The sequence below is a fragment of the Melanerpes formicivorus genome, unplaced genomic scaffold, assembly GCF_026170545.1.
Source record: "Melanerpes formicivorus ecotype bairdi unplaced genomic scaffold, bMelFor1.0.p_v2 SCAF_7, whole genome shotgun sequence".
In the NCBI taxonomy this organism is placed as follows: Eukaryota; Metazoa; Chordata; class Aves; order Piciformes; family Picidae; genus Melanerpes; species Melanerpes formicivorus.
This window is the reverse complement of record NW_027142359.1, coordinates 22,045,645-22,071,397: the sequence shown is the minus strand read 5'-3', so window position 1 is coordinate 22,071,397 and position 25,753 is coordinate 22,045,645. Positions and strand designations below refer to the sequence as shown.

The window sequence follows — 25,753 nt, the reverse complement described above, 5'->3', positions numbered from 1 at the left end:
CAGTGGACAGCACTCCCCAGTGTGCAGTTTGCTCTGGGTTTTGTAGAACCAGTGAAACATCTGCCTTCCCAAGAGCTTCCTCTCACAGCAGCAATTGCCACAGCAAGCCAGGCAGTGAGGGACTTGAGGTAGATGTGCCAGTCTGTGAGAGGGCTGTTATGAGATGTTTGGCCACTCTGTCTCAAGTTTTAGGAGCAGTTAGGGGTTTTGCAGGACTCGCTCTGCAGTTCCCCAGTAGGGTGGTTTGAGCATCTCTGTTGCAAGTGGTGCATGGTTTGGACAGGGAGGGTCACCTTCTCTGGTGTAGCCAGCAGTGCCCTACACACCTGAGAGACCTGTGAAGCAGCTACCCTTTTTCTATCGAGATGCTTGCCTGGAATAACACTTTGGAAAGAAGCTGTGTGTGTAATGCAGAAGTTGGGGCCCTGGGAGAAAAGGGGACAGCTGCACTTCTCCCTGTCCTGATCTGGCAGTCACCACTGTGTCTTTCCTTGCTGGATCCTCTCTCCAGCTTGTGACTGCATTGTGCAGCTCCAGAAACCACCTGCTCCTGTAACCTGTGCCTCTGGTTCTGCTGTGGAAGCTGGTGGAAGAGGAGGGCTGGGACAATGCCTGGGTGTCTCTGGCATGGCACTGACCAAAACATTTCTCCTGCCATGAGCAGCCAGGGAAGCCTTCTCACTGCAACAGGAGTTGGGTGCCGAGCTTGCAGCATAAGCACTGACACTGAAAAGGGCTGAGCCTGCACAAGTGGTGAGCCAGCGCTCATAAAAAAGGGTCATAAGTCACCAAAGATGACAGGAACAGTGCCCTGGCCACTGCCCAACCTCTCCTGTGTCACTGGGCTTAGGGCAGAACTCTCTAAAGCAGGGCCTAGGCTCTCCCACCACGGCTGCTTTGTGGTGGGCAGCAAAGAGAAAACCAAGGTCAGATCACACCAGTCAGCTGCAGGACAGCAAGGAGGCTCTGAGTATTAAACCATTTAATTCTCAAACCACTCACATGCATAATGTTCTTGTACACAGTGTTAAAAGAAAGAAGGAAATGCGATTTGCTGTTTTTAATACAAACAGAATTTCAAGTATACATTGATAGAATTTTCCAAGACTCCTACCCAAGTTGCTAAGTTTTCATTCACATTGTTCTTAAAGCTGTCCAACGAGAGCGCTTTTTGCTAAACTGCTTTCATTGCAATTGTACAGTCCCCTCTACCTCGGTTTGGTTTCCCCCTTCCCCACCTCTGCTTCTCTCACCCCCCTTGCTTCTCCCACCTCCAGCAACCCTGGCTGACCCTGCACGCCAACGGCCACAGTGCCGTCGGCCCCTCAAAGAGCTGCTGTCTGCTGCTGGAGGAGGAGAAGGAAGGTGATGGTGGAGGAGCAGCTTGGGGACAGCTTGTTGAAATCATCAAAGAACAGTCTGACATCCACAAGTTACACACAGCAGGATCACACTTCATAGAATAGTCTGGGTTGGAAGAGACTTCCAAAGGTCATCTAGTCCAACCCCCTCTGCAGTGAGCAGGGACATCCTCAACTAGATCAGCTTGCCCAGAGCCCTGTTGAGCCTCACCTTGAATGCCTCCAGGGATGGGGCCTCAACAACCTCCCTGGGCAACCTGTTCCAGTGTTCCACTATCCTCTACCCACTTCAACCTACTGCAGGTGAGTGTGAACACGGACGTTTTTTTTCTCTTGAAACCAAAAATAACACTAATAATAATAATTAAAAAAAAAAAAAAAAAGAGTAATTGGTACAGCAGGAAACTTCTGAACTGTGAAAATAAAACTTTTGAGTGTTAGGACACCAGTCCTACAAAGTTTGATCTGTAGGTTGACAGTTGAAGGCGACAGCACAATGTTTCTTAAACACGGTTACTCTGCAAACCAGCTCAGAGCAGAATCAATGTGGGACACGCAAACTTGGCTTGAAAAACAAAAATACTGAACTGCCCAGGGTTCCACATCCACATTATGGGAAGAAAATAAACCACAGCCCCAGCAACAACTCCGTGGTGGCTTTGCTCAGCTTGGCTCAGCCCTGCGTGGGCAGAGGGCTGCGTTGTAAGGGGGTCACTCCTGCCCTACTGCAGACAGGGTTTCGCTATTCTTTACAGGCAAGGCTGGGGCTTTCCTTGACGGGTCACGGAAGGATCCTAGCAGGCTGAGGCGTGCTGGTCCTGCTAGTGCTACAGCAAGGCTGAGCTGTGGGCCGGGACACGCTGGGGTGGGAGCTGCTGGCGGGGGGCGGTGGGGCCAGGCCGGAGGGCTGCGGGAGCGGGAGGTAGAGCTGCGGTAGTTTGGGGGCTGCGCTGGCAGCCGAGGGTCGCTCCCTCCGAGGCTCTGGCTGACCAGGAGCCACCCACCTGTACAGCTGTGTCAGAGCCAGCAAGAGCCGTGCTCATCTTACCATTTAAAGTGCATTTCTTCAGTAAAGGTCTTTTTGTTTTGTTCTGGGTTTTTTTTCTTTTTCTTTTTTTTTTTTTTGTCTTTTTTTTACAACTTTTTTTTTTTAAAGAGGAACCTATTTAAAGTGCTGTTCTAGTTTGGAAAGGGACTCTGGTTAGAAAAACAATGGCACCTTTTCACACCAGAGATCTGCTCTCTCTGTGTGTACAGATACATAGACATTTGCAGAGTCAGGTCTGCTGACCAAGGAACGACATATAAAAGTGTTTTGTTTTTTATTGCTTGCTCTTTTTTTTTTGTTTTTATTTGTATTTTCTTCTCCCCACTGCTGCCTGCTCCTTCAGAGGCAGGAGGGAGATGGATTCTCCCCTTACTTTCCACTGCCTTCACTGATTTCCCAGTGCAAGAAGCTGAGCCTACGGTCTCACCGCCCTGGCAACAGCCTTTGGCCTGAGGGACAGTTGGCTGAACACGTGAAGTAACAAATCCACCCAGAGCAAACCTGCAAGGGTCACAGCCAGAAACTGGCAGCAAAGAGGGACACTGGGCCCCAAAAGGCTTCCCCCTGCTCCTGCCAGATGCCATTTTCATAGAGTCACTTTACAGAGCAGACCTGCATTTCTGAAACACAGAGGTAAGGAAAACAAATCTGTCTTAAGTGAAAGCTTTGCTGATATAGAGTGTGTAGTGTGGTAACCTCAGCACTCCCAGAGACAGAGGTAGTTACTGTCCTGTGAATCTTCTGCTGCTTAATGCAACTCAACCTCTGGAGTGATTGCTCAAAAAAGAGAGTCCTGTGCTCTTTATTAAAAGTTATGCCAGTTAAATCTTCCTGTTGAAGACATACTAGACCATTCCCTCTAAGAGGCTTTTCTACTTTAGAAGGTGATTGTCAGTTTAGTTCATTAAGAAATCAAATTTGTATCACAACTTGCTATACAAAGCCACTTAGGTTGAGTTGTTACAGCACCCTTCTGCTCAGCAGGGAAGTGCTCAGTCACCAGAGCCCCTGTCTGGGACTATTGTTCAGCTGAACAGGGCACTCACTCATCTGCTACAGCATGACAGGACAGCATTTCATGCTCTGAGCAGTTTAATGGAAACGTTAGAAAGAGCTACTGGTGTCATATTCACAGTGTGGTACAAGGAAAGTGGGTAAAGGAAGGGGCAGAGGGAAGCTTCAGAGCCCACTGGGAGCTTCAGCTAGTGTTTAAGACAGCAGAGGCTTTGGGGAAAACTGCCTCCCTTCCCTTTTCAGACAAAGCAGGACTGAATAGCTTGCTTTTATTTGTGTGAACTAATCTCTGATCCAGCCTTCTCTTGTCCTTTGCCAACCCTTCCTGTAAGCATGGAGCACAAGGTGAGGAATGCTACTGCAGGAACTTAGAGCTGCCTGTTCTCTTCCTAGGTCACCTTTCAAAAGAGCTTATTCAGGAAAAGTCCCTGGTTTACCACCAAGAAGGATCACTCTTGCATCCCTTGGCCTCTCCTAACTCTCAACAACCTTAGGTACATGAACACAAAAGAAACATCCGTGATCTGAATGACAATGCTCCTCTTTCACTTCAAAGTCCTCCCTGAAAACATCCTGTGGGCAGGGGACAGTTGTAGGGGTGAGGAGGCTCCACGCTTCCTGCTACCGGGAGAATTGCATAGTCCCCCTTCTGTCAGTGTAACCTGCAGCTGCCAGCCTTTGTGACAACATGGCACCTTCTTCCTCCCCACCAGCCTTTCTCTCATTAAGCCAAGAGTCATTCAGTTGCCAGCTTAACATGCAATGAAGTGTTAAATAAATGCTTCCCACTAATCCACACAGTTTCCTTAAACACGGAAACTCCCAAGCAAATCACATCATGGGAGCACAAGCTCCCACATCACACCAAGTGCCTTCAGCACAGGGATGAATAAATGGACCTCAGACAAAGCTCTTGACCTCAATAAACCACTTCTGAACATGACCAAATGGGAACCAGTGGAGTATCATGAGGTTCAAACTAATTTCCAAGAAGTTTCTCAGCTGCAGTTCTGCAATTCCTCTCCTTGCCCCCCACTGAGTAATTGCAATTGTCTTTCTCCTTTCATGCTGCTATTTTCTCTACTTTACAGCCACCAGTCAATCTACCAAATCTTGCTCCATTTTTCATTCTTAATTAGTTTCACAGTTTCATAGCCAATAACTGAATGCAAAGATAATGGGAAGGTTTAAACAAATCAAGTTCACTGTGCTACAGCAATCGCAGAGACATGTAACCATGTTTCTGAGGGGCAGAGGGGCAAGTACAGTGACAAAAAAACGAAGTCAAGCTGGAGGCTCAACACAGCTGACAGTCTGCAAACCACTCCTGCACTGGGTTTTTCTAAGTACTGCCTTGGCTAACTGCAGCAAAAATCTGAGTATGTCAGGTTAAAGAAGGAACTTGCACAGCAGTATTTAAGAGATACCTGAATATGTTTCAAAAGCTTAACTGATATGAACAGGGAAGCCCCTTAAAGCTGCCCCTTTTTACATGATAAACAAAAGGTAACAAAAACACAGCTTGGCCAAGTCTAATGGAAACAGGAACCTGGGGGCATGGGGAGTGGTTGGACTTTCCCACAGACCCTGGCAGACAAGATGCTATTCCATGGATTAATCACTCAGACATGAACAAAAAAGTCATAATTGGGAATGCACTGGTAGGAAAAACCCCTGTCCTTTTTCTCTCTTACATGGTGGGGCAGTACTTTATACTCCAGGAGGGGTGGCAGAGAAGCCCAGAATAAGGGAGGATGGGATGGGAGGCCTTCCATCCTCACCCTGCCTCCCCCCTCAAAGCAGGGCTGACTCCCAGCAGGTCACTGGGAGTCTAGCCCGGCCAAGTTTGGCAGATCTCCCAGGAGGAGGATTTCACAGTCTCCCTGGACAACCTGTTCCAATACTGCTTGGCTATACTTCTGGGAAAAAAAACCCATCTTGTAACACCTAACCTGAATCTCCCTTGTATAAACTCCTGTCCACTGCTCCTTCTCCTTCCACTGTGCAGCTTGGCTGTCTTCTCTGTGCCCTCCCCTTGGCTGCTGAAGAAGAAATAACATTGGTAAAGGAGAGAGCACTAAAACTGAATCAAACTTCAGTCTTCAACATGTGCTAGAAACTCTCACACTGACAAAATGGCACTTGAAATCTGCCTGGTGCTACCCATGCCCGACCCTCACTTGCCACCTGTCGGTTCCTTCCATTTCTAAGAGCCACACAGCAAATGTGCACCACCCCCCCCAGCTCGTTTTCCTTTGGTATTGGTCACACCTCCAAGATGGAAAACACTGGCTGATGATGCTCAGCTCTAATGTAGGATAAAGGAAAAGCACCTTTGCACACCTGTCTCCCATGGCAGCAGGGTTTCCTGAATGCTCCTGCACATGTGCAGGTAGGCTCTAAAGCTGGCAGTTCCCTGCCCACTACATCCACAATGTGCTGGACACACATGCATGTTTCTTACTAATTAGACTCTGCAGTAATTTCCTATTCTACCCAACACTTCCTGCTGGTTCCCAGTGCCAGCAGCCCCAGCCAGTGCTGACAGCAGTTGAGCCTTCTTTCTCTTTCTGCTGTCCCCTTCCTCCCTGCCAAGCCAACTTCCTTTCCTTGCTGATTTGGCTTGCTCTTTGCAGATCTCCTCCCTCCTACTCCAAACAACTCAGGCTGGGGAGAACTAGAGGGCATGTCCCTGGCTATCCAAAGAAGTCCCACCTAATGTGGGCAATCTGTGAGCATGGTGGAAGTGCTGCTGTTTTCACTCACTTTGAAGGCTTTCACAGCCCTCTTCCCAGTTACAGACTGCAAGCTGTAGGGAGATATGAGAGAGATAAGGACAGCTTTGTAGGAGGTGTGAGGTGAACCACACAGGAGATGATGTGAGCAGGTCCCTGTCCCCAGATCAGAATTAATACCTTTTGATTTACTCTTTTTTTTTTTAAATGAAAAGAATTATTCTGATAATTATTCTGCTGCTAGAATATAACCAGTAATGCAACTGGTTTTCTAGCAAGTATTGCCCCACCTTCTGCAGGGAACCACCCTCTGATGCCACTCATCAGCTCAGAAGAAAGCTCTGAGCTTGTCAGTCAACATACAAACAGGCATGACACATGAACTGGAAAGCTGTGCTGGCAGCAGGGTCTGCTACCCTGTAAGCTTGATAGGCACAGCCAAGACCACTTTTGGGGACAGAATAACTCTGGCATGGGGCACCCAGCACCCCCTGACATAACACATATGTGCTCCCAGCCACGGAACAGGGTGCTGCACTCCTTCCCTCCCACCCCAGCAACAAGCTATGTCGTGTGGCTCTTGCTGTAAACCCAGAATAAGAACATGAGGTTCAAATGCTACTACTGTTCCTTGCCCAGATTTCTGAAATAGCCCATCTCACCCTGCAAAAACAAGGATCTGAATATATGTCAACAGCCAACACCCCCAAGCCTGCTCCACCACCCTGCAAAATGCAGGTTTAGTTACTTGTTGGCAAAAGCCTTTGACAGGTCCATCTAGGTTTCTGTTCTAAAAGGACACGATTCCCCTCAGGCTCCCCCACAGGCTCCCAAGGCACAGCTTCAGTGCTGACCATGCTCCTGCAGCTGAAGGCAACACAGCCTATTGTTGGTTCCTGAAGCAGGAAGCTGAAGCACTCATGCAGTGGGAAACCCCGATGAAAATATCCAAAGAAAATCCCACTTGTGCCTCTAACCTCAGAGACCCCCTGCATCAGTGCCTAGTGACTCAATGTACACTGCAAGTCAGACTGCTTCTCCACAAAGACCCTTCCTCATCCCTCCCAACTTCTACAGCAGCCATAAAAACCATGTTGCTGACATCACCTCCTACAGCCACCTCTGTCATCTGCAAAGTCCTAGAAAGCCCTACCCATGGGCGTTGCAGAGATTGTTCTTAGATAACAAACAGCTGCTGGATGAGACTTGACATAAACAGAGCATGACAATAATTGGGAAGGGATCACAAAAACAATTAAAGCTTTTAAACAAAAAGAAGAATTTTTGGTCCATGACCCAAAGCCATCAGGACAGTCAGCCAGCAGCATGCACTCCCAGCCCCCTCTTTGAACAAAAATTGGCACAAACTCCACATCCAACTCACCGCCCCAAGCAAATAACTCTTCTCTGCCCCATTAGCAGCCAGCACTTGGTTTAAGGCACCTCTCTTCTCCTTAGCCTGCTTTCCCCTTTCCTTGTGCCAGGTTTATCAGAACAACTGCTGTCTAACACAGCAGCCAGATGGGATCTGCTGCTGCTCTCAGACCAGTTTATCCTGACAGCTGCCCTGAGAAGCACCTTTGCACTGAAGTTGCTTACAGGATGCCACAATCAAAAGGAATTTGATGTGATGATGTTCCCATGCACTGGTACAGCACGTGGCACAGAAGGGATCTTGTACTCAACCCACAGAAGTGGTGACAACTAGGCATCCTCACAGACTATTTGTATTCGCCAGACCCTGTAGTTACGAGCTGTGCTGCGTGTGGCTGCCAGAGTGCTTGACCTACCATGAGCTGTGAGTATGCACTGAGCTGCTGGGGACTGCGACACAAACTTACTCATTAACAAAGGGAGGGGGACCATCACCCTGCTCAGTGCAAGGGACACAGGGAAACCCTCCTCAGAAAAAGACTCTAGCACGCAAGCTGAGCAGAAGAGCAAGAGGAAGCAGAGCTGCTGCCAAACCTGTGGGACACTGTTAGAGGCAAATCTGTTCTTAGTGCTAATTCCTTGGAAAGGCAATTACTGAAGAATCAGCAAGATTTTATCTCTGAACCCACTTTTTCTTCCCATTTGTGACAGCAGAACTTGCACCTCCAGGGAAGCTACTGAAAACCCCCCAACCACCTCTAGACATCAGTAAATAGCAGCAGCTGGTTCTCCAAAACTATAAATTAGACACTAAGTGCCTCAGCAGCTGTTTTTGTGGCTTCCTCTCTCTAGCTCCCAGTTGTGCCAGGCTTGTCTGATTTGCTGTCTTCTGCCATTTTAATTCTAGGCTTGCCAGAAAACACTTGTTTTCCTACAAAACCATTAAGTACCATTAAAACCACTGCCAAAACCAATTCCCAAGCCTTCAGAAGGCCCTGAACCCACCTTGTGGGTTCTTTTAGTCACTCTGATGGCAGAGATGCACCAAAGCCCAGGGGCACCTGATCTGGTGGCAGCCATACTCCATCTCAACAAACACTCCAACCCTTGTTAGATGTCACAGCAAGAAACTGCAAGCCAAAGAGGACACAGGCAGAAGCAGTGCCAGCACTGAGACAGCCTGTCCTGTCTTTTCTATGGGAGTTTACCAAAACTCACTCAAACCCTGCATTTACAAGGAAGGGGTCAGGCAGGTGACCATATGGAATCACTTTAGATCCATCTTCTAGCATACACAGCAAACCCTCACCTGAATTCCTGCCTCATTTTCCTTTGCAGGGGACATCCTCAAGGTATTCTAGCAGGCAAGTTGTCATGCAACTCAAGCCACCCAATTCAAGAGAAGTCCTAGGTTTTGTGACCAGCAGAGGGGCAGAGACTCCAAAAGGATTCTGCTCCTGGGAAGAGCCCAGAAGCAGAAACGCTGCTGAGTGGTGCTGGTAGCGTGCTCATTCACACCATCAACTGAACAGATCCCTGCAGGGTTGTTCAGCAGGATGCTCAGAGCTGAATGCAGCACATCTCAGTCAGATCTGTGACCAGAAGACACCAGCAGCAAACAGCTTTCCCCAACTTTGCCCTCTTCACTTCAACCACACTTTAACCACGTCTCATCTCTTTCAGGCACCCCACCACAGCAATTCCTCCAATACTCAGTTCCACTGGATGAGAAACACCCACACACACACCACTGTTTTAAAGCATAATCCACTATCAGACTTCATCCAGCAAGCCTTAAATCCTTCCAGGGCTGCATATCTCTAGGATTCAGCAGCATAAGTTCTTCACTTTTATTCATATCCATGTTTTTGTCAGCAAAGATCTTTCAGAGCTCCCATCTAAAAGGAAAGTTCCTCCTATTTCCATGACACATTGTTTCAAAAGCTGTAATACTTTGGTTTACAACTGGATTAAAATATAAATTATATAAGAATAATGTTAAATGAGTTTATATGGAAACACTTTATCTAAGTATACATATAGATATATATACAGGTATGTGTGTGTTTACACTCCCTAGTGACAGCTAGAGGAAGCAGAAGTCACTCTTCAAAGGCTTCTCATCTCCCAACTAGCCTGGTCAACTTATCCATTGCAACAATTCCCTATGCATAAAAGCTAATGAAGCACTGGAAGATGGTGCTGGTGAGCAGCTGGATCAGACAGATGTTAAGGAACAGAAAGACAATAAATTATAAGAAGCAGTAGTAAGTTGTTCACAGTTGGGATGAGGATAATGTCATTGGAGAACCTGAATTTTCTACAGTCCCAGGAATAAAAAGTCAAATGTCACTGAAGATTGTAGTTGGACATAGTGTAGTTAATCCTAAAAGCAAAGATCTGACACAAAGAAATGGTAGAAATCACATGAAATTCCTCCCAGCAGACTAAACTCCAGTACCATCAGATTCAGCGGGAAGGTTTCAGAACAGAACCTGGGGATGCTTTGATCCCTGCCCCGATTCCAGCAACAGACATCTTCACAGCACAAAGACTCTGTGAAGCCAGCTCAATCCTATGTCCAAAACAGAATGCTCCCAGTCCTTCCCTGCCACTGCTTCTCTTCCAGCTACCAGCCCAAACACCACATTCCATCTCTTCTCATCCCAGCCTCTGTGTTTCCCAACATTCCACAACAGAAAGCCTTTCAGCAACAATACCACAGCAGGTGGAAATGGTTTAGAGATGGCAGGACTCTTCAGGTCACTTTATAAGCCACACGTGTGGGTTCCAGATTAGGAATAATCTCTGTTTCTAGTAAGACTCACTGCAGCAAAACCTTGGCCTGCTGCTTTTTATTTTAAAACAAACAAAAAACCCAACCAAACCAACCAACCAACAAAAACCCAACCAACAAATCTACTCCAGATCTACTCTATTCCAGCTATCAGTTTCAAGCAGCAGCCAGTAGTGTTTGCATAGTTCTAGCTTTCATTTGGTTACAAATATATATATATATATAATGTATTTTCTATTAAAATAGTCTTTGAATGACAGTGATTAAAATAAACATAGTCAGCTCCTCTTTAGGACCTTCTACTGAAGATGTCAAAGCTCTGTGCATGGGTCTCACCTCCTGACAGGAGTAATGCTCATCTCTGAGAACACCCTTACCACCCGATGAGGCTATGCCGGCACGCAGCCGCAGCAAGCAGCCCAGACTTCCTGGTTCAGTCCTGGCTATGGGCTCAGTTCCCAGGGGAAACTCAGAGCCCAGACCCTGACAAAAAGTAGAAGTTTGCTTTGCTCTTTGACTTTTCCCATACACTGAGTATTTCCAGCAGAGCAAGAAGGAGCATTTGGTGTCTCTAATCTGCAGAAACACTTGGATGCTGGTAGGGCTAAATTGGCAGGCAGCTCATGCATCAACAAGGAGGATTTGATGAAGTTTAAATAGTAACTTTAAGAGGAGCCAGGTTTTGCTGGTTTAAAGATGCACAACTGTCTACCTCACAAGCTACCTTCCACCCAAACTGACTGCAGCTTTTCACCTGCTTTCTACTTACGTGTTGGGCTCTGCAGGAGAGATGAAGTCAGCAGCAAATATAAGCTGCAACTCTGCTCTTGCAGATTCACTGAGATTGAACAGCCCAAAGGTGACAGGACTCTGCCCAAAGACCAGACTGCTTGGAATCATTTACTGCGCCACACTTGGAGGTGAAACTACTCTTGCACAGAAGGGTGGGATGGCCTGCCAAGTCACCTAGCTGTCACAAAGCAAGGCAAGACAAGCAGAGATATCTGTCCTGTCGATTTGCTTCAGCCTTGGTTTCATGGAAGGCTGAAATCCTGGCTCCCTGCCCTCTCCACCAAGCCTGCCCTACTACACTTTTCAGCAAGACCTCAGACCCAAACCAGTTCTGCTCTGAATAGCTGTCAGATGGAAGCAGTCAGTTGCTACCGACCCTGGCCAGATTTACAACAGCACCAGAGACACAAAACACTTTCTTCCTGCCCTTCAGCCACACAGGCTTCTGGAATTCAAATTATACAGATCACAGCTTGAAAGTACTGTAGGGAAGATGTAGGTACGTCAAAGACTGAACGTAACGGCTGGACAATGCTGGGAGGACAAGCAACAGGTGCCCCATCTACGTCAGCTTCTCTGACTCCTACCAGGCTGACATCCCTGGATCTCATTAAGTGGCTCCAAGAGTGTCCCCAGCCTCCTGGTGTAAATTCCACATCTCACAAAGCCTTCTCCTTCATCCCTCTCTATCTAGCTGCTGGAAATCAGAAGCACGGTTTGCTTGCACAAACTCCCAGTGCAAGAGACATGCTTTTTCCCTCTCCCAGCTTCACATGGGTTATCCTCCCAGGAGGAAGAGGTTTAGCTTTCCCACCCCAGCAGCAGCACAGTATGAACACAAAGCTCATTATTTTCACAGCTATTTCCAGGGAACCTGGCAGCAGCAGGGAATGGCCACGGCAACCATCACGTCAGTCTGCTGTGACTTGGCACCGGGGCTTTCTGCAGGCTCAAGGAAGAGAACCACAGCACTTCACATTCGGAAGGGTTCTGTGCCACAGCAAAGAGCTAAGGAATGTGTTCCCCCTCTGAGAAGGACAACTGCAGAAATAAGAGTGTGCTCCCACTGCCTGAGGCAAGTGAAGACATGGGTTAGCAAGCCCTAACTCCGAAGCAGACAGAAATGTTAGGTACAGAGGTATTAAAACAAGACAGAGTTCTCTTCACATCCTCCTGAAATCACAGTTGAAATCACAGTTTTGGCAGAGGGGGAAGAAGCTGTGGCTAGACGTGGAAGTGCAAAGCCTCAACCTGTCACAGAAGCGTTCACGCTTGGCAAGCTGGCATCTGATTCTCCACAGTTTCGCTGCAACCGTGAAAAGCTACATGGTTTGCCAAGGGGGAGGCAGCAAAAGATGGGATCACTCTGTCACAGAAAGCAGCTCCTCCACTGCCAGAAAACTCACGAGCTTTTCCCACACCGTGCACGACCTCCAAACCCCTTTTTCTCTTGAACCTGGGGGCCTTATCTGCACTGAGGAACTCAACCACCAAAAGAAAGGTTTCATAACCATTCCCCTGCACCGGTTCCATCTTCTGGTGCGGATGGGCCTCAACTGCTTTCAGCACCGTCCAACCCAAGATTGGAGACACCATGATTCCCATACACACATACATACACATACACAGCCATTAAATGTACAGAAATAATATTAAACTGATTCCCACTACCATGCCTTATATTGACTCTAGCTACAAGCTATGAACTTCACCTCAAGCGAGGCCCAGGCAAGAATATTGGCTCTTCAGCATGCAATCAGAAACGATCGTTTACACAGTGGCAACCTCTGCACCAAAAAAACCCCAAACAAACAAACAGAAAAAGATTTTTAAACCACAAACAAACAAACAAACAAACAAAAAAACCCCCAAACAAACAAAACCAACATAAAAAAGGAAAAAAAAAGAACCTTTCACAAGCTTTGTTTTCAGACCAGCCCAGGACCCATCTCCTGGCTTTCCCCAGGCCAATTGAAAAGCAGTGAATCAGCAAACCGTGCCGCACCCGCAGGCACCCCAGGAGGCTCCTCGGTTCACAGTATCGCTAGAGTAAAACAAAAGCCTGCTCAGGAAGCTGACAGCTGTGCCAGGCGAGCGAAGGCATCCATCTGATGTCAGCCCTTCCTCGCTGCAGGATCGGTTTGCCATCTGTTTCAGAGGAAATGTCGCTTGTATAGCAGTTACTGCACCTTCACCCTTCTCTTCACAGCAAGCTCAGCAGGGAAACTTTCCCACTATATTTATATATAATATATGTATATAAATAATTTTATGTTTTTTTATAGTTTGGTAGTATTCTTTTAAAAGTTCTATTTTAAAACACTTAAACAAAGGAAAAAAAAAAAACACTTTAAGCAACTGAAAGTAACTTTGTGATGCTCTCGAGGGTGAACAGGAGAGGATTTCAAAGGCTTGAATTTTTTTCTCATTTGGGTTTTTTTTGGTAACTTCAAAAGCTATGACTAAAGCAGCATACTCTGCACACCTCTGTTCCTCCCCGCACCTCGATTGCAACAAAACCTACCTTAGCCACCCTCTTAGCCCTCATCTTCTGCAACTGCTCTCGGGCAACCTTACTGTTTAGAGACAATCCTGTTTGACCTCTGGCAGGAAACCCGACGGGGCTGGTCCCTGGGGTGGCTGCTTAGAAAGATCATTCACTGCGTGACGATACACTTGACAGGAGAGGAGGAAGAAGGGACAGAAGGAAAATGGAGGTGAAATATCAGCTTTCCTGTTTGAAATGGTCATTGAAATTCTACTCTGCAGGTGCCCGGCTCAGAGCACCTGCAAAGGATCCTGGCACCAAGCCCCTCCCTTCCCCCCACACACACAAACATTAGAGCCACATCTGCTTTTCGAGAGGGATGTGGGAGGAACAGTGAGACTCTTCACTTACCAAAAAGATATAAAGCAAGGCAAGAATGCATCACCTTTCTTCTCTGAAGGGGCAGGAAAATGACCCCGAGTCCCATCTTGGAGGTGTGGAAAGCGAGGCCTGGAGATGTTTCCATGTGCCCCCAGCTGTGCAGTCAGACTGTGGGACACACTTTCTCTTCACGCTCTAACAGCTCTCCCAGCTTGCTTTGCCAAAGCAAGACGAAGGGTGTTCCTCTTTCATTGTCTCCTTGTTCCTCCCATCACCTTCAGGATCAGAACTTCACCCTTCCTTATCGTACATGTTGCACATCCCCAAGAGAACTCATTCAACTCTCCCAAGCCCCACCTGCGCAACCTGTCATTCGTTTTCCTCCCTCCGTCATGAACAACTCGGCATCAGAACCAGAGAAAACTCTTTAAGTATTGCATATTTTTTTAGAAGACTTCTTCAAAAGGTGTCAAGATATTTGCACTTATCTACCTGTCCCATGCTCTTTCCATTTAGGAAACACGTAAGCACGTGCAAACACCTACAAAACACAACGCAGGCATGTCTCTCGGGGTTTGCTAGACTTGCTCTAAAGATCAGAGCTGCTTAGAATACAAAACTTGAAGTCCATGCAAGGGGACAGAGTTGTGATTGCTCTAGGAACCATTCACTTGGCAGTTTCCTGAACTGTTACGAGGAAATAAAAGTTAGGGTTTTCTTTTTGCATTTCATCGATAAAAAAAGGTTATCAAACTTGTTTGTAGAAACGCGTTTAAAAGCAACCAGCCCTGGTTGCTGGGCTGGGACGATAGCCTCTCAGTTTTACCATATTGCTGTTATAAAAGATCAAGTGCCTGTTGAGGGGGGGAGAAGGGGTGAAGGACGACTTTGGTAGCCAGCCTCTAACTCTGCAATTCAGCCAGTCCAGAAAAGCTCTTCCTAACACTCGTCAACACCTGAAGCACGGCAGCCTGACGAGCAGGACGTCAGAGTGCTCTGAACTGTCCGGATCAGTGACAGTGAAGGACAACCTCCTCCAAAAGACCTCTCCAACCCTTCTCCCAACGCATCAGGGTCTAATGCAAACCTCACAGCTGCTAAATTTCACTTCTGAGTAGCCGAAGTGCTTCAAATTTTGCTGACCTCTAGAACAACAACTTTATAGCCGTGCCTGCTTTTAATGAGGGGCGTTGAGGCCACGCGCCTGGAACGGGGCAAGCCAGACGCCCTAAACCAACAGTTTTAAGTAAAAATGTAAAAAGAGACACACCCAAAAGTAAGACAGGGATAAATACACCCAGGCAAGGCAGGTTCCACCAGGACAGTCTGTTTGTTTTTACGGTGGCAGCTACCTGGGGAACAGAGGAAGGCAATGGCCCCTCACCCCTGCTCTCCCCTGGAGCTGGACCAGCAGATGCGGTGAGGAGCAGCCCCGCACGCCAGGCCCAGCAGGTCTGCAGGGCCAAAACGCCATCGAGGAATACAAACGACTGCTCGTCCCAGATCGCTATGGAACGGTACAAAAAAGGTAAAATCCTGTCGATCCCTGAATAAGAAGCTGATTGACACAGTTGTTTGGTTTTTCTCCCTGAGGAGGACGAGTAAGGGAGAAAAACATTTAACACTCTACGTGTGTGTGTGGGGGTGTGTGAGAGAAACTGAGAGAGAGAGAGAGAAAGATATTTCTATTTTGGCAACATCTTGGGAGCTTCTTTCTGTCCAGTGGTGGCATTGCACAAATTACAGTACCAGCCTGCCAGGTTGGTGCTGTCTCTTGAGAGCCGAACCGGGAAGATGGTCCTTTCTCCCCAGACTCTGCAGCCCTGCCTCAATCTGGCCCAGTGGTGGACACAGATCCCTGTGCCGTCTCGCCCACAGTGGCAGCCTCCTCCTGTGGAGGAGATTCCTCCTCTGCCTGCCCCCGAGACGTGACGGTGGTCTCGGGGGAGATGCTGTGGGGCCCCTCCAGAGGCATACAGCCGGGGTGGTTCTTGCGAAAGTGCTGGTTGAGGATGGCCTGGAAAGGGAAGCTCTTGCCGCAGACATGGCAGTGGAAGGGCTTGTTGCCCGTGTGCTTGCGGATATGGTACTCCAGCTGATCCTTGCGGGTGTACTTCTTGCCACACATGCGGCAGACGAAGGGCGTGATGCCCATGTGCAGGCGCATGTGCCGGTCCAGGCTGCCCTTCTGGTTGAAGGATTTGGCACAGTAAATGCAAGTGAGGCGCGGGTTGTAGCGGAACCAGCGCTCCGAAACCTCCTGCTCCCGCAGATACTCCACGTAACCGCTCACTCCCAGCATGGCCGATTCCTCCCCCTGCGAAGGAAGCAAAGCAGCACTAAAATCACAACAGCCTCAGACACTCTGCAGGAAAGCAGATCAGGCCCCAGTCCAGCCAGTAAAGCACTGAGGCATGTGCCAAACCTCGAAATCGGCAGCGCTAATGTCTGCAACCTCAAGCACACATTTAAGTGCTTAACTGGTGCCTTGAGGCTGAAGACAAATGAGCAATCAATTAGAAACCTCTGCTATGGCAGCCCCTTCTGCCAAGTCATTCCCTAGACCCGGGGATGGGAAGCCTTGGCAGGAGAACGCTTAGCCACCAAGCAAGTGGTGCAGCAAATGTGTCAACAGAGGCTATTTTTAATCAAACCTGAGCCAGTTTGATTAAAATACTTCATACCACCTTCTGGTTTACTTACTCAAGGTTAAAAAGAGAAGCCAGTTGACGAGCTCGCAGTAAAACAAAGGTGGAATGACAAATCCTATCTGAAACTCTTCAGGTGTCATTTTACAGGGTATTTACTCAGGTGCCACCCAGAATTCATGTTGTAATGAATCCCATTTTCCCAAATGGCTCTCCAGCCCAGCCCCGCGGCGCTGCTGGGAAGGCTCTGCAGCATGCCTGGCCCCACTCACACAGCAAGGATGAGTTGGCTCCTCCTGATTTTCTGAAGCCAGGAAGACAAACCGCCAAAGGTAACCCTGAGCTGCAAGCTTGGGCTCTAGGACAGACACTTCTAGCTAGCCTATCCAGAATAAGTACAGACAGTCTCCTGAACCCCTCTGTGCAGGAGGATGCAGTATTTGCACCCCCAAGTCTTGTGCTGTTTCCCCACGGTGCCAAACGCGGACAAGCAACCAGTGTAACAGAAGCAGGGCCCCTCCCTTGGCAGCCAGGGCACACATGAGCAGCAGCTTCACAGTGCCTGGTGCCATTGTATGCAGCTGCATAAGCACTGCTCAGCTGCACAAGACTAGAAAGGCACAGACCTACGGCACTTTCTTTCCCCTCTAAAACTGCCACAGGGCAAGGATCATGTGCAGACTAATTTTAGCATGGATTTGGCAATACCAGAGGAGTGGAGGGTGAAGATACATCCCTGTGCAGAAAGTAGCCTGCAGTGTTACCCTTGAGGCCACCTCACGATGGAGAATTAATAGCAGCTTTCTTGGACACAGAACTAAAACTTCTTTTGTGTGTCACATCTCCCCTAGAGGGTTAGTCTGCCCTGAAATATTCTAGATGTATTCTGAGGACACAAAACAAAGAATCAGAACAAAAAGGTATCTTCTGTTTTATAGAAGTAGGGTCAGCAGACAGCAATCATGTTTGGGGTTTTTTCTCCCTCACTTTACTTGGTCTTTCTCAAGGGCAAAGCAGCCTGGTAACTCCTCAGCAGCCTCCAACAAAGTCATCTGACTACCAACCAACACGTTACTTATCTACCAGGCACACAAGAGTCCTTCTGCACAGTGTGGGGTGAAACATTTGCACTACCGTGGCCCCGTGATACTGACTGCATGCCACAAAAAAATCACATCAAAATGATTGGGCAAAGGTATTGCCATCGTGTCCCACTCTGCTGCACCCCACAGCCCATTGCCCTCCTGTGTTCCTGCGTATCTCTCCCTCCTGCTCCAAAACTCATGAGAGGAAATGGCCTCAGGTTGCACCAGGGGAGGTTTAGGTTGGACATTAGAAGAAACTTCTTCACTAAAAGGGTTCTCAAACACTGGAGCAGGCTCCCCAGGGAGGTGGTTGAATCCCCTTCCCTGGAGGTGTTTAAAAGAGGCAGAGCTGTGGTGCTGAGGGACATGGTTTAGCACCAGGCTTGGCAGTTAAGAAGTGGTTGGACTCGATGATGTTAAAGGTCTTTTCCAACCCAAATTATTCTGATTCTGTGATTCTAAAGCAGTGCCCATACCCCAGGAAGCCAGAGATTTCAGAGCTAGTTTACATTGCAAATTCTGCTATGCAACGCAGTCCCTTGGGGATGAAACAGACCTCTTTGCAAATCCACAGTCCTTTGACACTATACCCTAAAGGTATACTGGTGTAGTGCCTGCAGGGCTTTTTGGAATCGTTTTGGGACTAGCATAGAAATGATCAGTTGTCACCTCTCGTTGTTCCACAGAAGCCAACTAACACCTCCTCCCTCAGCTCAGTCATTTGCTGACAGCGTTTTAGGGCAGATCCTACTCTGGAGGCAAAGGGAGTTTCTCCTCTGGAGTTGGTGGCCTGCCCAGAACGAGGGTTGATATTTATGCCCTCAGACAATGCGAGAAACTCCTCCTGGTTTCCAAGTATCTGGATGAAATGCCACAGGACAGCCAAATTCAGTTTACAATCACACACTGCCGGCACACATTCTCAGCGTCAGCAACTAAGCCCTTTGCAGCAGGAACAGGTCCCTGTTTCACAGGCAGTATTGCTTGCAAAGATAAAATGTCACGCACTTCAGCACAACACAGTCCCCTTCACCTTTAATGCCAACATTTACTTGCAAACCTCTTGATCTGCCTACCTGGGAACTGGGCTGCTTGGGCTCATCCATCCGCCCGGGAGACTCGCTTTTTGATCTGTACCGCTCAGTCACAGCAACCATGCTGCCAGAAGGGCTAAATCTGTGGGGTGGGGGAAGAGTGTAAACGGAGTTTTTAATGGGCATCAGGTCACTCTGGCGTTTAGAACAACGGGTGAGCAATAGAGGCACCTGTATAGCATCTCTTCATCCTCACCAGCTAACACAGGAGGTGGGACAGCGCAAGTATAAAGGAAAAACCAAGTCATACTGGCCTGTGCTTTCAGTCTTAACATCTGAAAAATAAAACTGAGTCATTTGGCTTCCAGTTCAGGAACAGAGAGCTAACAGAGATAGGGGCCCAGTGACTCTGGAACTGTACAGCAGGAGAAGAAACCATTTCACTATGAACATTCACAGCCCTCCCCCTCCTCTCCCTTCTAAGTGTAAAAACAAAGTGATGCGATGGATTCCAGGTGGGAAGTGGTGGGTACTGAGTGCATTGCCAAAGGAGAAGCTGGAGGCTTGCTGATCTGTGGAAAAGAGTTAAGGAACTCAGAAAGGATTGGTCTCCCTAGGGCCAGCTTGACACCATGCCTACTGATTGATTTATTAATTGACATGTGACAGAATGTCCACTGCTTCCAGGGAAGTTGCCCCAGGGGACCAGGGGGATTCAGCTAGAAGAGAAGCAGATGTGAAGGGAAACCCCACAAACGCAAACCTTCCCTGCCTTTTGTCAGATCCATTCCCTGGCCTGAGCTAGGGTAAGAAAACAAATGCTGGAGTGGAGGGGAAGCAGATGGATGGAAAGTCAAAACAGGGCAGATTTCACCACCTCTGTCCCATACAGGCTTTCTGCTCTTTCACATAAATCAAAACAAAAGCGGAGGCCCATGGGCTCCCCACTCCAACTGCTTCAGAAGATGTAAACCTGCCACCCACTACTGTCCTGGACCACCAGGAAGAGAATTTCCTCTTGACCTACAGCTGGTGACAAGCTTGTTTCACAGAGAGAACAACCCCCATATTTCCAGGACAGAAGGCACCACTGCAATGACGCTTTGCCTCAGACATATCGCCTGTGACCTTGATAATTCCACTGCTGAGCCCAGCATCTACTGAAGCTGAACCGAACATCTTTAGATAGAAATCCCTCCTCAGCTGAAACACCAAGAGGTAGAGATTCCAACCTGTGCATCTCTGATTAATTTCCCAAGTTAGCCTGAACTTGGAGATCCTGGTCTGACCATTGCCCAGCCAAAATACTGTAACCCTAACTGGACACACTTCCCTACAGGAGGGAAAAAATTCCTTCAGCACTTACGCTTAAGATGGCCACAGGAAACAGAAAGGGGAGAGTTTCCAAAGCAACCAACCCAGCCAAGTGACAGTCTTACACCATCTCCTCTTACACCCAAGGTCAATCATTCAGTTAGAGAAAACTCACCTGTCAATCTCACTGCTGGTCGGCCTGACCACTTTGGTCCCGGAGGACCCTAATGCATAAGCCTCTTGGCACATCGGTCCCTGGCCTGTGGTGTCTATCACCATAGCAGTGACCTCCTCAGCGCTGCTCCCATCTTCTCCTGATGGCTGATGCTCTGCCCCGAGCCACTCCTCCAGGTTCTCCGTTTTAATGCGCACTCCTCCCATCAGCCGGACGTCGTCGTCACTCCGTCCCCCGCGGTCTCCCAGTCCTGTCTCAACGTACCACTGTCCTGCTCTGTTAATCCGCAGTATGGGCTCCCTGCTTTCCACATCTGAACTCTGCTCAATTATCTGGGGGCTGGTGGACTCCTCAGGCGGGCTGAGCTCCCGAATGTCCAGCACTGTGCTCACCTGGCCCAGGCGACTCCCCTTCGGGGTGTTGTGACGCGGGCTCAGAGAACGGTTTAGAGGTGGCGTCACCCGGTGAGACTCCGGTGGCCTCTCCTGATGCTTTGTCCTGGTCTGGCTCAATTCTGCTTCCACCTCTGCCACATTGATCTTGAAATGGATTCCCTCAAGAATCTGTGTGCATTTGTCTATGATGTGCTGCATCTGCAAGAAACTGGCGGCCGTTAGGTAACTGATGATGTCAGCCAGCTGCAGACATATCCGACCGGTGTAGCAGAAGGAAAGGAGCTGCTCGAAAACTGAAGGGTTCTTGATGACAGAAATGGACACGGTGCTCATTTCGTTCAAGGACATGTGGTCACGGAAGTAGGGCGAGCTGGCAGCCAGCACCACCTTGTGAGCGCGGAAAGCTTGCCCCTGCACATTGACTACGATGTCGCACAGGCGACCCTGCATACGTAACTGGTTTAGGTGGCTCAGGACAGAGTTGCTGAAGTCAGGAATCTCCAGCTGAATGTTCCCACTTTTCTCCATGGCTGTCCCAGTTGCAGACACACAACTCTACTGGAAAATGGGAGGAAAAACAGTGATGTTAACAGAGCTCATCTATCACTTGCATTTAAAACGCTTCTCACCTACTTTTTTGCAGTTTAAAATACTGAGGTTTGGAGAGAAACTTCTCACCACTTAATTTACAAGCACCTCACAGCAGCTGTCTGATATTTCTGTGCTGCACACCACCTTCCACAAGAGTTCAACCAGTCCCCCATAGATCCTCATTCCCTGTGGCTTAAGTGCTCCAAACAGTTCCTTCTGTCAGACTCAATAAAAGCATATTTGCATTGTAAAAAGAACATTGAAAATGGTTCAGGTACTAAAAATAGGCAACTGGTTGCATAATGGATTAAAATACTTAGCACTGGTACCTTCTAAGCACTTTAAAAGGGGGAAAGTAATATTGTCATCCCTCCTGTGTAAAACAGGGATCAGGAATCACACAATTATAGAATTGTTTCAGTTGGAAAAGACTTTTAAGATAATTGAGTCCATCTATTCTCTAACTCTACCAAGGCTGGTGCTAAACCATGTCCCTCAGCACCACATCTCCACGCCTTTTCAAAACCTCCAGGGATGGGGATTCAACCACCTCCCTGGGGATCCTGTTCCAGTGCTTGAGAACTCTTTCAGTGAAGAAGTTTCTTCTAATGTCCAACCTAAACCTGCCCTGGTGCAACTTGAGGCCATTTCCTCTTGTTCTATCACTTGTTACTAGAGAGAAGAGAGCGACCCTTACCTCACTACAACCTCCTTTCAGGGAGTTGTAGAGTGGGAGGTCTCCTAATGTCTCTTAAGGTAAGAGACAGTGGGACCTACATCATCCTGAGAGACATTTCAGCAGCTGACCTGATACACATTTGACCTCAAGACATCTTAAGTACATCATTAACAGCAAGATATTCATCCTGTGTGATGTTTCTGACATGTGGCAGAAAATATCTAACAGGGTAGTGCAGGAAAAAGAACAAAATCAGGTTCTAAACAGCAACTTAGCAGCCCAGCCACTGGGCACGAGTGACTCCCTGGCAGAAGAAGCTGGCACTGGTGCAGCTTGAGATACTGCAGAGGGCAAAAGACAACACAGGAACAAGGGGGATTAAAGAACTAGTTCTCCTACTTTCCCTTCCATAATTCATTTCCTATAATCATCACATTTCATTTTGGCAAAGTTTGAAAAGGAACCCTGACCATATATGGTCAAAAACTTGGAATGGTCCAAAATTAGATGTAAAGTCACCCAAAAAGAAAAAAAAAGGAAGTAAATAAAGTAAACAAGTCTATTAAAGACCACTCATGGCATGAACAGCATCCAAGTTGGCTGGCATCTGAAGTGTTGATTGAGCAGAATGCTGGAGATACCAAAACCATTTCAGGCAAGCTGGGAATACCAAGGCTCAAAGTGCCTACTCCAGGAAACCTCATAATGGACGTGACCAGCACACAGGAGAGCCTGTGGGCCCCAAAGGACTTTGGTCCTGTGATATTTCTCAAGGATGCAGGACAGCACATGTTCATCTGCCTGAGCAGACTTTGTGCAAACTTGGCCAAAGACGTTATTAAACCTGAAGCTGCAGCACAGCCTGTCAATCTTCTCCAGTCCTGCGCAGAGATCACTGGCTGGCTGGCTTCCAGGCTAGGGCAGAGCGGGGGGGCAGAAAACACCACGGCTTCCTACCTCCTCCCTCTACCCTGAGAAGAAAGCAATAAACCCCATAAAACCCAGGGAACTACAGCACACAGGTCTGTGTCAACACGTTGGAGACAGAACTTCAAAGCCACAAATGAAGGTGAAAGAGAAACTCCGACGTCTTACCTGTAATGTTACGAGTGACATGCAAAGGGGAGGAAATGGGGGTGATAGCTTGCTGGTTTCCTTTTTTCTTCTGATGGAGTAAGAAGATCTGAAAACTTTTTGCCCCCTTCCCCTTTATGAGGAAAAAAGAAGAGAAGAAAATAAAACATAGCAAGGAGGAAACAAATGCTCCTGAGCACAATCAGGAGGGTTAAGCTTTGTCATTCTTTGTTTTGCTGGAGGACACAGCAGCAGGATTAGCTGTGATGTCCCACCCCAAACCAAGAGCAAGGCTGAATCTTATTAAAAGGATCTTTTTCTCACTGTCTGCCCAGTGTTAGTGTTGTACGGGGGTCATTAACATAACAAAATGGAAGCACAACCAACCTGACTAAGTTATTTCCTCTCTTAGGGGCTGCTATCTCTGGCACTAACCCTGCAGCATGTAACACATGCAGAGTTCTCCTTCTCACTTACACCACCAGAAACACTCGCACAAGAATCACAACGGGCCTGGGCAGACGTTTACAGGAATGGGGAGCTTGTAATACCAAAAAATCCCAAAGCACCAGTTTCTCAAGAAAAAAGCACTCTCTTTCTTAAGGAAGGCAATTAAAGCAAAGGTACACAGGAATCTTTTCAGGGATGAAACAGCCCTGTCTCACTCACAACCAACCTGCCTCACTAGCAACACCCACCTAGCTCCAACCTGCTTTTGGGGAATTGGAAAGAGCCAGAAAGTCTCCCCTCAGCCTCTTTTTCTCCAGGGTAAACAACCCCAGTTGCTTCAGCTGCTCCTCACAAGACCTGTTCTCCAGATCCTCCACCAGCAAGTTTCATCTCTGAAGGCAGGGAAAAATCTGTCTTGCTGATAACAGCAGATGAGGACACATGTAGCTTCATCTGCCTCAGTGGTGAGGAAGCAACATTCATGATGCACTTTGGGGACAACCTTCATTAGAGGCTGGTGAGTGGGAAAGATTTTTTCTGGTTCAGACTATTCTTGTCAGAAAGCAATTTCTGGCCTCCTGGGTGACGGGCCTACCAAAAGCTTACATACCTCATCTAGCAATGCAAAGACATCTCAGTGTTTGTCTTTTCCGGCTCTAGATCACAGGTTCATCACCTCAGCCCTTACCTGCAGGGTGAGTGTGATCTCCTGCGGCACACAGCTCTTTACAGAGAACATAACAAGACACTCATCTCTGTTTTTATTACAATGTGAGTGTCACCAGCTGAGACTTGGACTTGCTGATCTCAGAAGATGCCTTTCACCTAGGGAGGCAGCTACTGAAAGCAGCAGAAATCCTCCATCCATCAGGCTGTGGTAAAGAGCTGAGACCAACCATCTGCAGCAATGATGATCACTCAATATATCCTTCGTCAGAAAGCTGTCAAGCTGCATAGAGGAGGCTGAACTGAAAACTCACAGCTTTTAGGGCTGAGATTCACCAAGAGTGGTCAACTTGACTACTTTCCAATTACAATGGGACCTTAATACAAAGAACAGCAATCCTAAACTGGGATGGGAGGTGCTGCCTTTCTCATCCCTCCCTGCCTTAACTAAGAGAGCAAATAAGAGATTCATTAAGGTTGGAAAAGACCCACCTTGTCCGCTAAACCACGTCCCAAGTAGCTTTATTCCACAGCTCGGAAGCGGTGGCCCCAGGCCTCCGCTCCCGCTGCTACGTGGTTACGGATCGTTTTTAGACCTGACAGCTGCAGGGAAGGCGCCTGAAGACCCGGACCCGGGGTTCCGCGGAGAAGCCGGACCCAGACCCACCCTTCCCTCACCTCCAGGGCTAAACCGACCCCACGCCGTGCCGCCCGTGGGGCTGACAACGCACAGCTCCCCCTCCCACGGACAGGGCGAGACCGAGGGTGAGCCGCGGGGCCTCTGGGAAGGGAAGGGCCCGGCCAGCGAAGCCCCCGCGGATGTTTGGGGTAGCGGATCCGACGGGGCCCTGAAGGGAGGAGGGGCAGCAGCGGGGCGCGGCCGCGCTCCCCAGCCCCCCCGCGCCGGCCCCCGCGGGCGTGACGGCGCCTCACGGGCGGGGCGGTCCTGGGCCTCCCCCCGCCCCACCCCGCCCCGCCCTGCCCCGCCCTGCCCGGCCCGCCGGTCCCTCGCCGCGCCGGTCCCTACCTGGCGGGGGTGGGAAGGGCCCGCAGCACCGTCCCGGAAGCGAAACCCCCTGAGCGGGCCGCACCCCGGAAGAAAATTGCCGCCCGTGAGGCCGCGGCGCTCATCGTTCCCCCCGCCCCCGCGGTACGCCCCCTTCACGCCTTCTGCCACGGCCCCCCGCTGCCCCTCCCAGAAGGTGGCGGCCTCGCCCCGCCCACCGAGCCGCCATCACGTGATCGGCGACGGCGCTATATAAAGGGCGCGCAGCGAGCCTTTCGCTCTCTTTGCCTCGTGGTCTTGCGATGAGGGGGTTTGCAGTCGCTGCCCTGCTGGTGAGTGAGGCGGGTTTCCCACCTTGTGTGAGCCCTCGCCGCTCTGGGTAGTGATGAGGAGGTGATTCCAGTGGAGCTTGAGCCGCGATGGGTGCTGGCTGGGGAGGATAGAGACGGATTGTGTCGCTGAGGCCTGGTCTGCGGCCTAGGCCGCTGGGGCCTCCTGAGGGGATTCCGCCTCGTGGCGCCCCGGGAGACCACACACATAGGTAGTGGTTGTGTTGGGGAGACGATTTCCTTGCGGGCTGCAAGAAGGGTAGGGTGGTGCTGGGGCCACGGAAGTGGCGGGCCCGAGTAGCTCCAGTCTCGGAGGC

General features: G+C 48.9%; 1 protein-coding gene across 2 annotated transcripts; it reads right to left on the bottom strand.

Annotated features, from left to right (window-relative positions):
* Nucleotides 1-832: 832 nt before the first annotated feature.
* Nucleotides 833-25,234, bottom strand: ZBTB37 (zinc finger and BTB domain containing 37). 2 transcript variants are annotated; one of them, XM_068141367.1, is made up of 5 exons: nt 25,129-25,234; nt 23,007-23,118; nt 20,247-21,196; nt 18,800-18,899; nt 833-16,307 (listed from the first exon to the last, which is right to left on the bottom strand). In XM_068141367.1, exons 1-5 carry the CDS (start codon nt 25,230-25,232, stop codon nt 15,819-15,821), a joined length of 1,755 nt encoding a protein of 584 aa, XP_067997468.1. In that variant the 5' UTR covers nt 25,233-25,234; the 3' UTR covers nt 833-15,818. The 2 variants fall into 2 exon arrangements, with proteins under 2 accessions (XP_067997468.1, XP_067997469.1); XM_068141368.1 differs by lacking the exon at nt 25,129-25,234 and having other exon boundaries at nt 20,247-21,199; nt 23,007-23,091.
* Between the last annotated feature and the right edge of the window lie 519 nt (nt 25,235-25,753).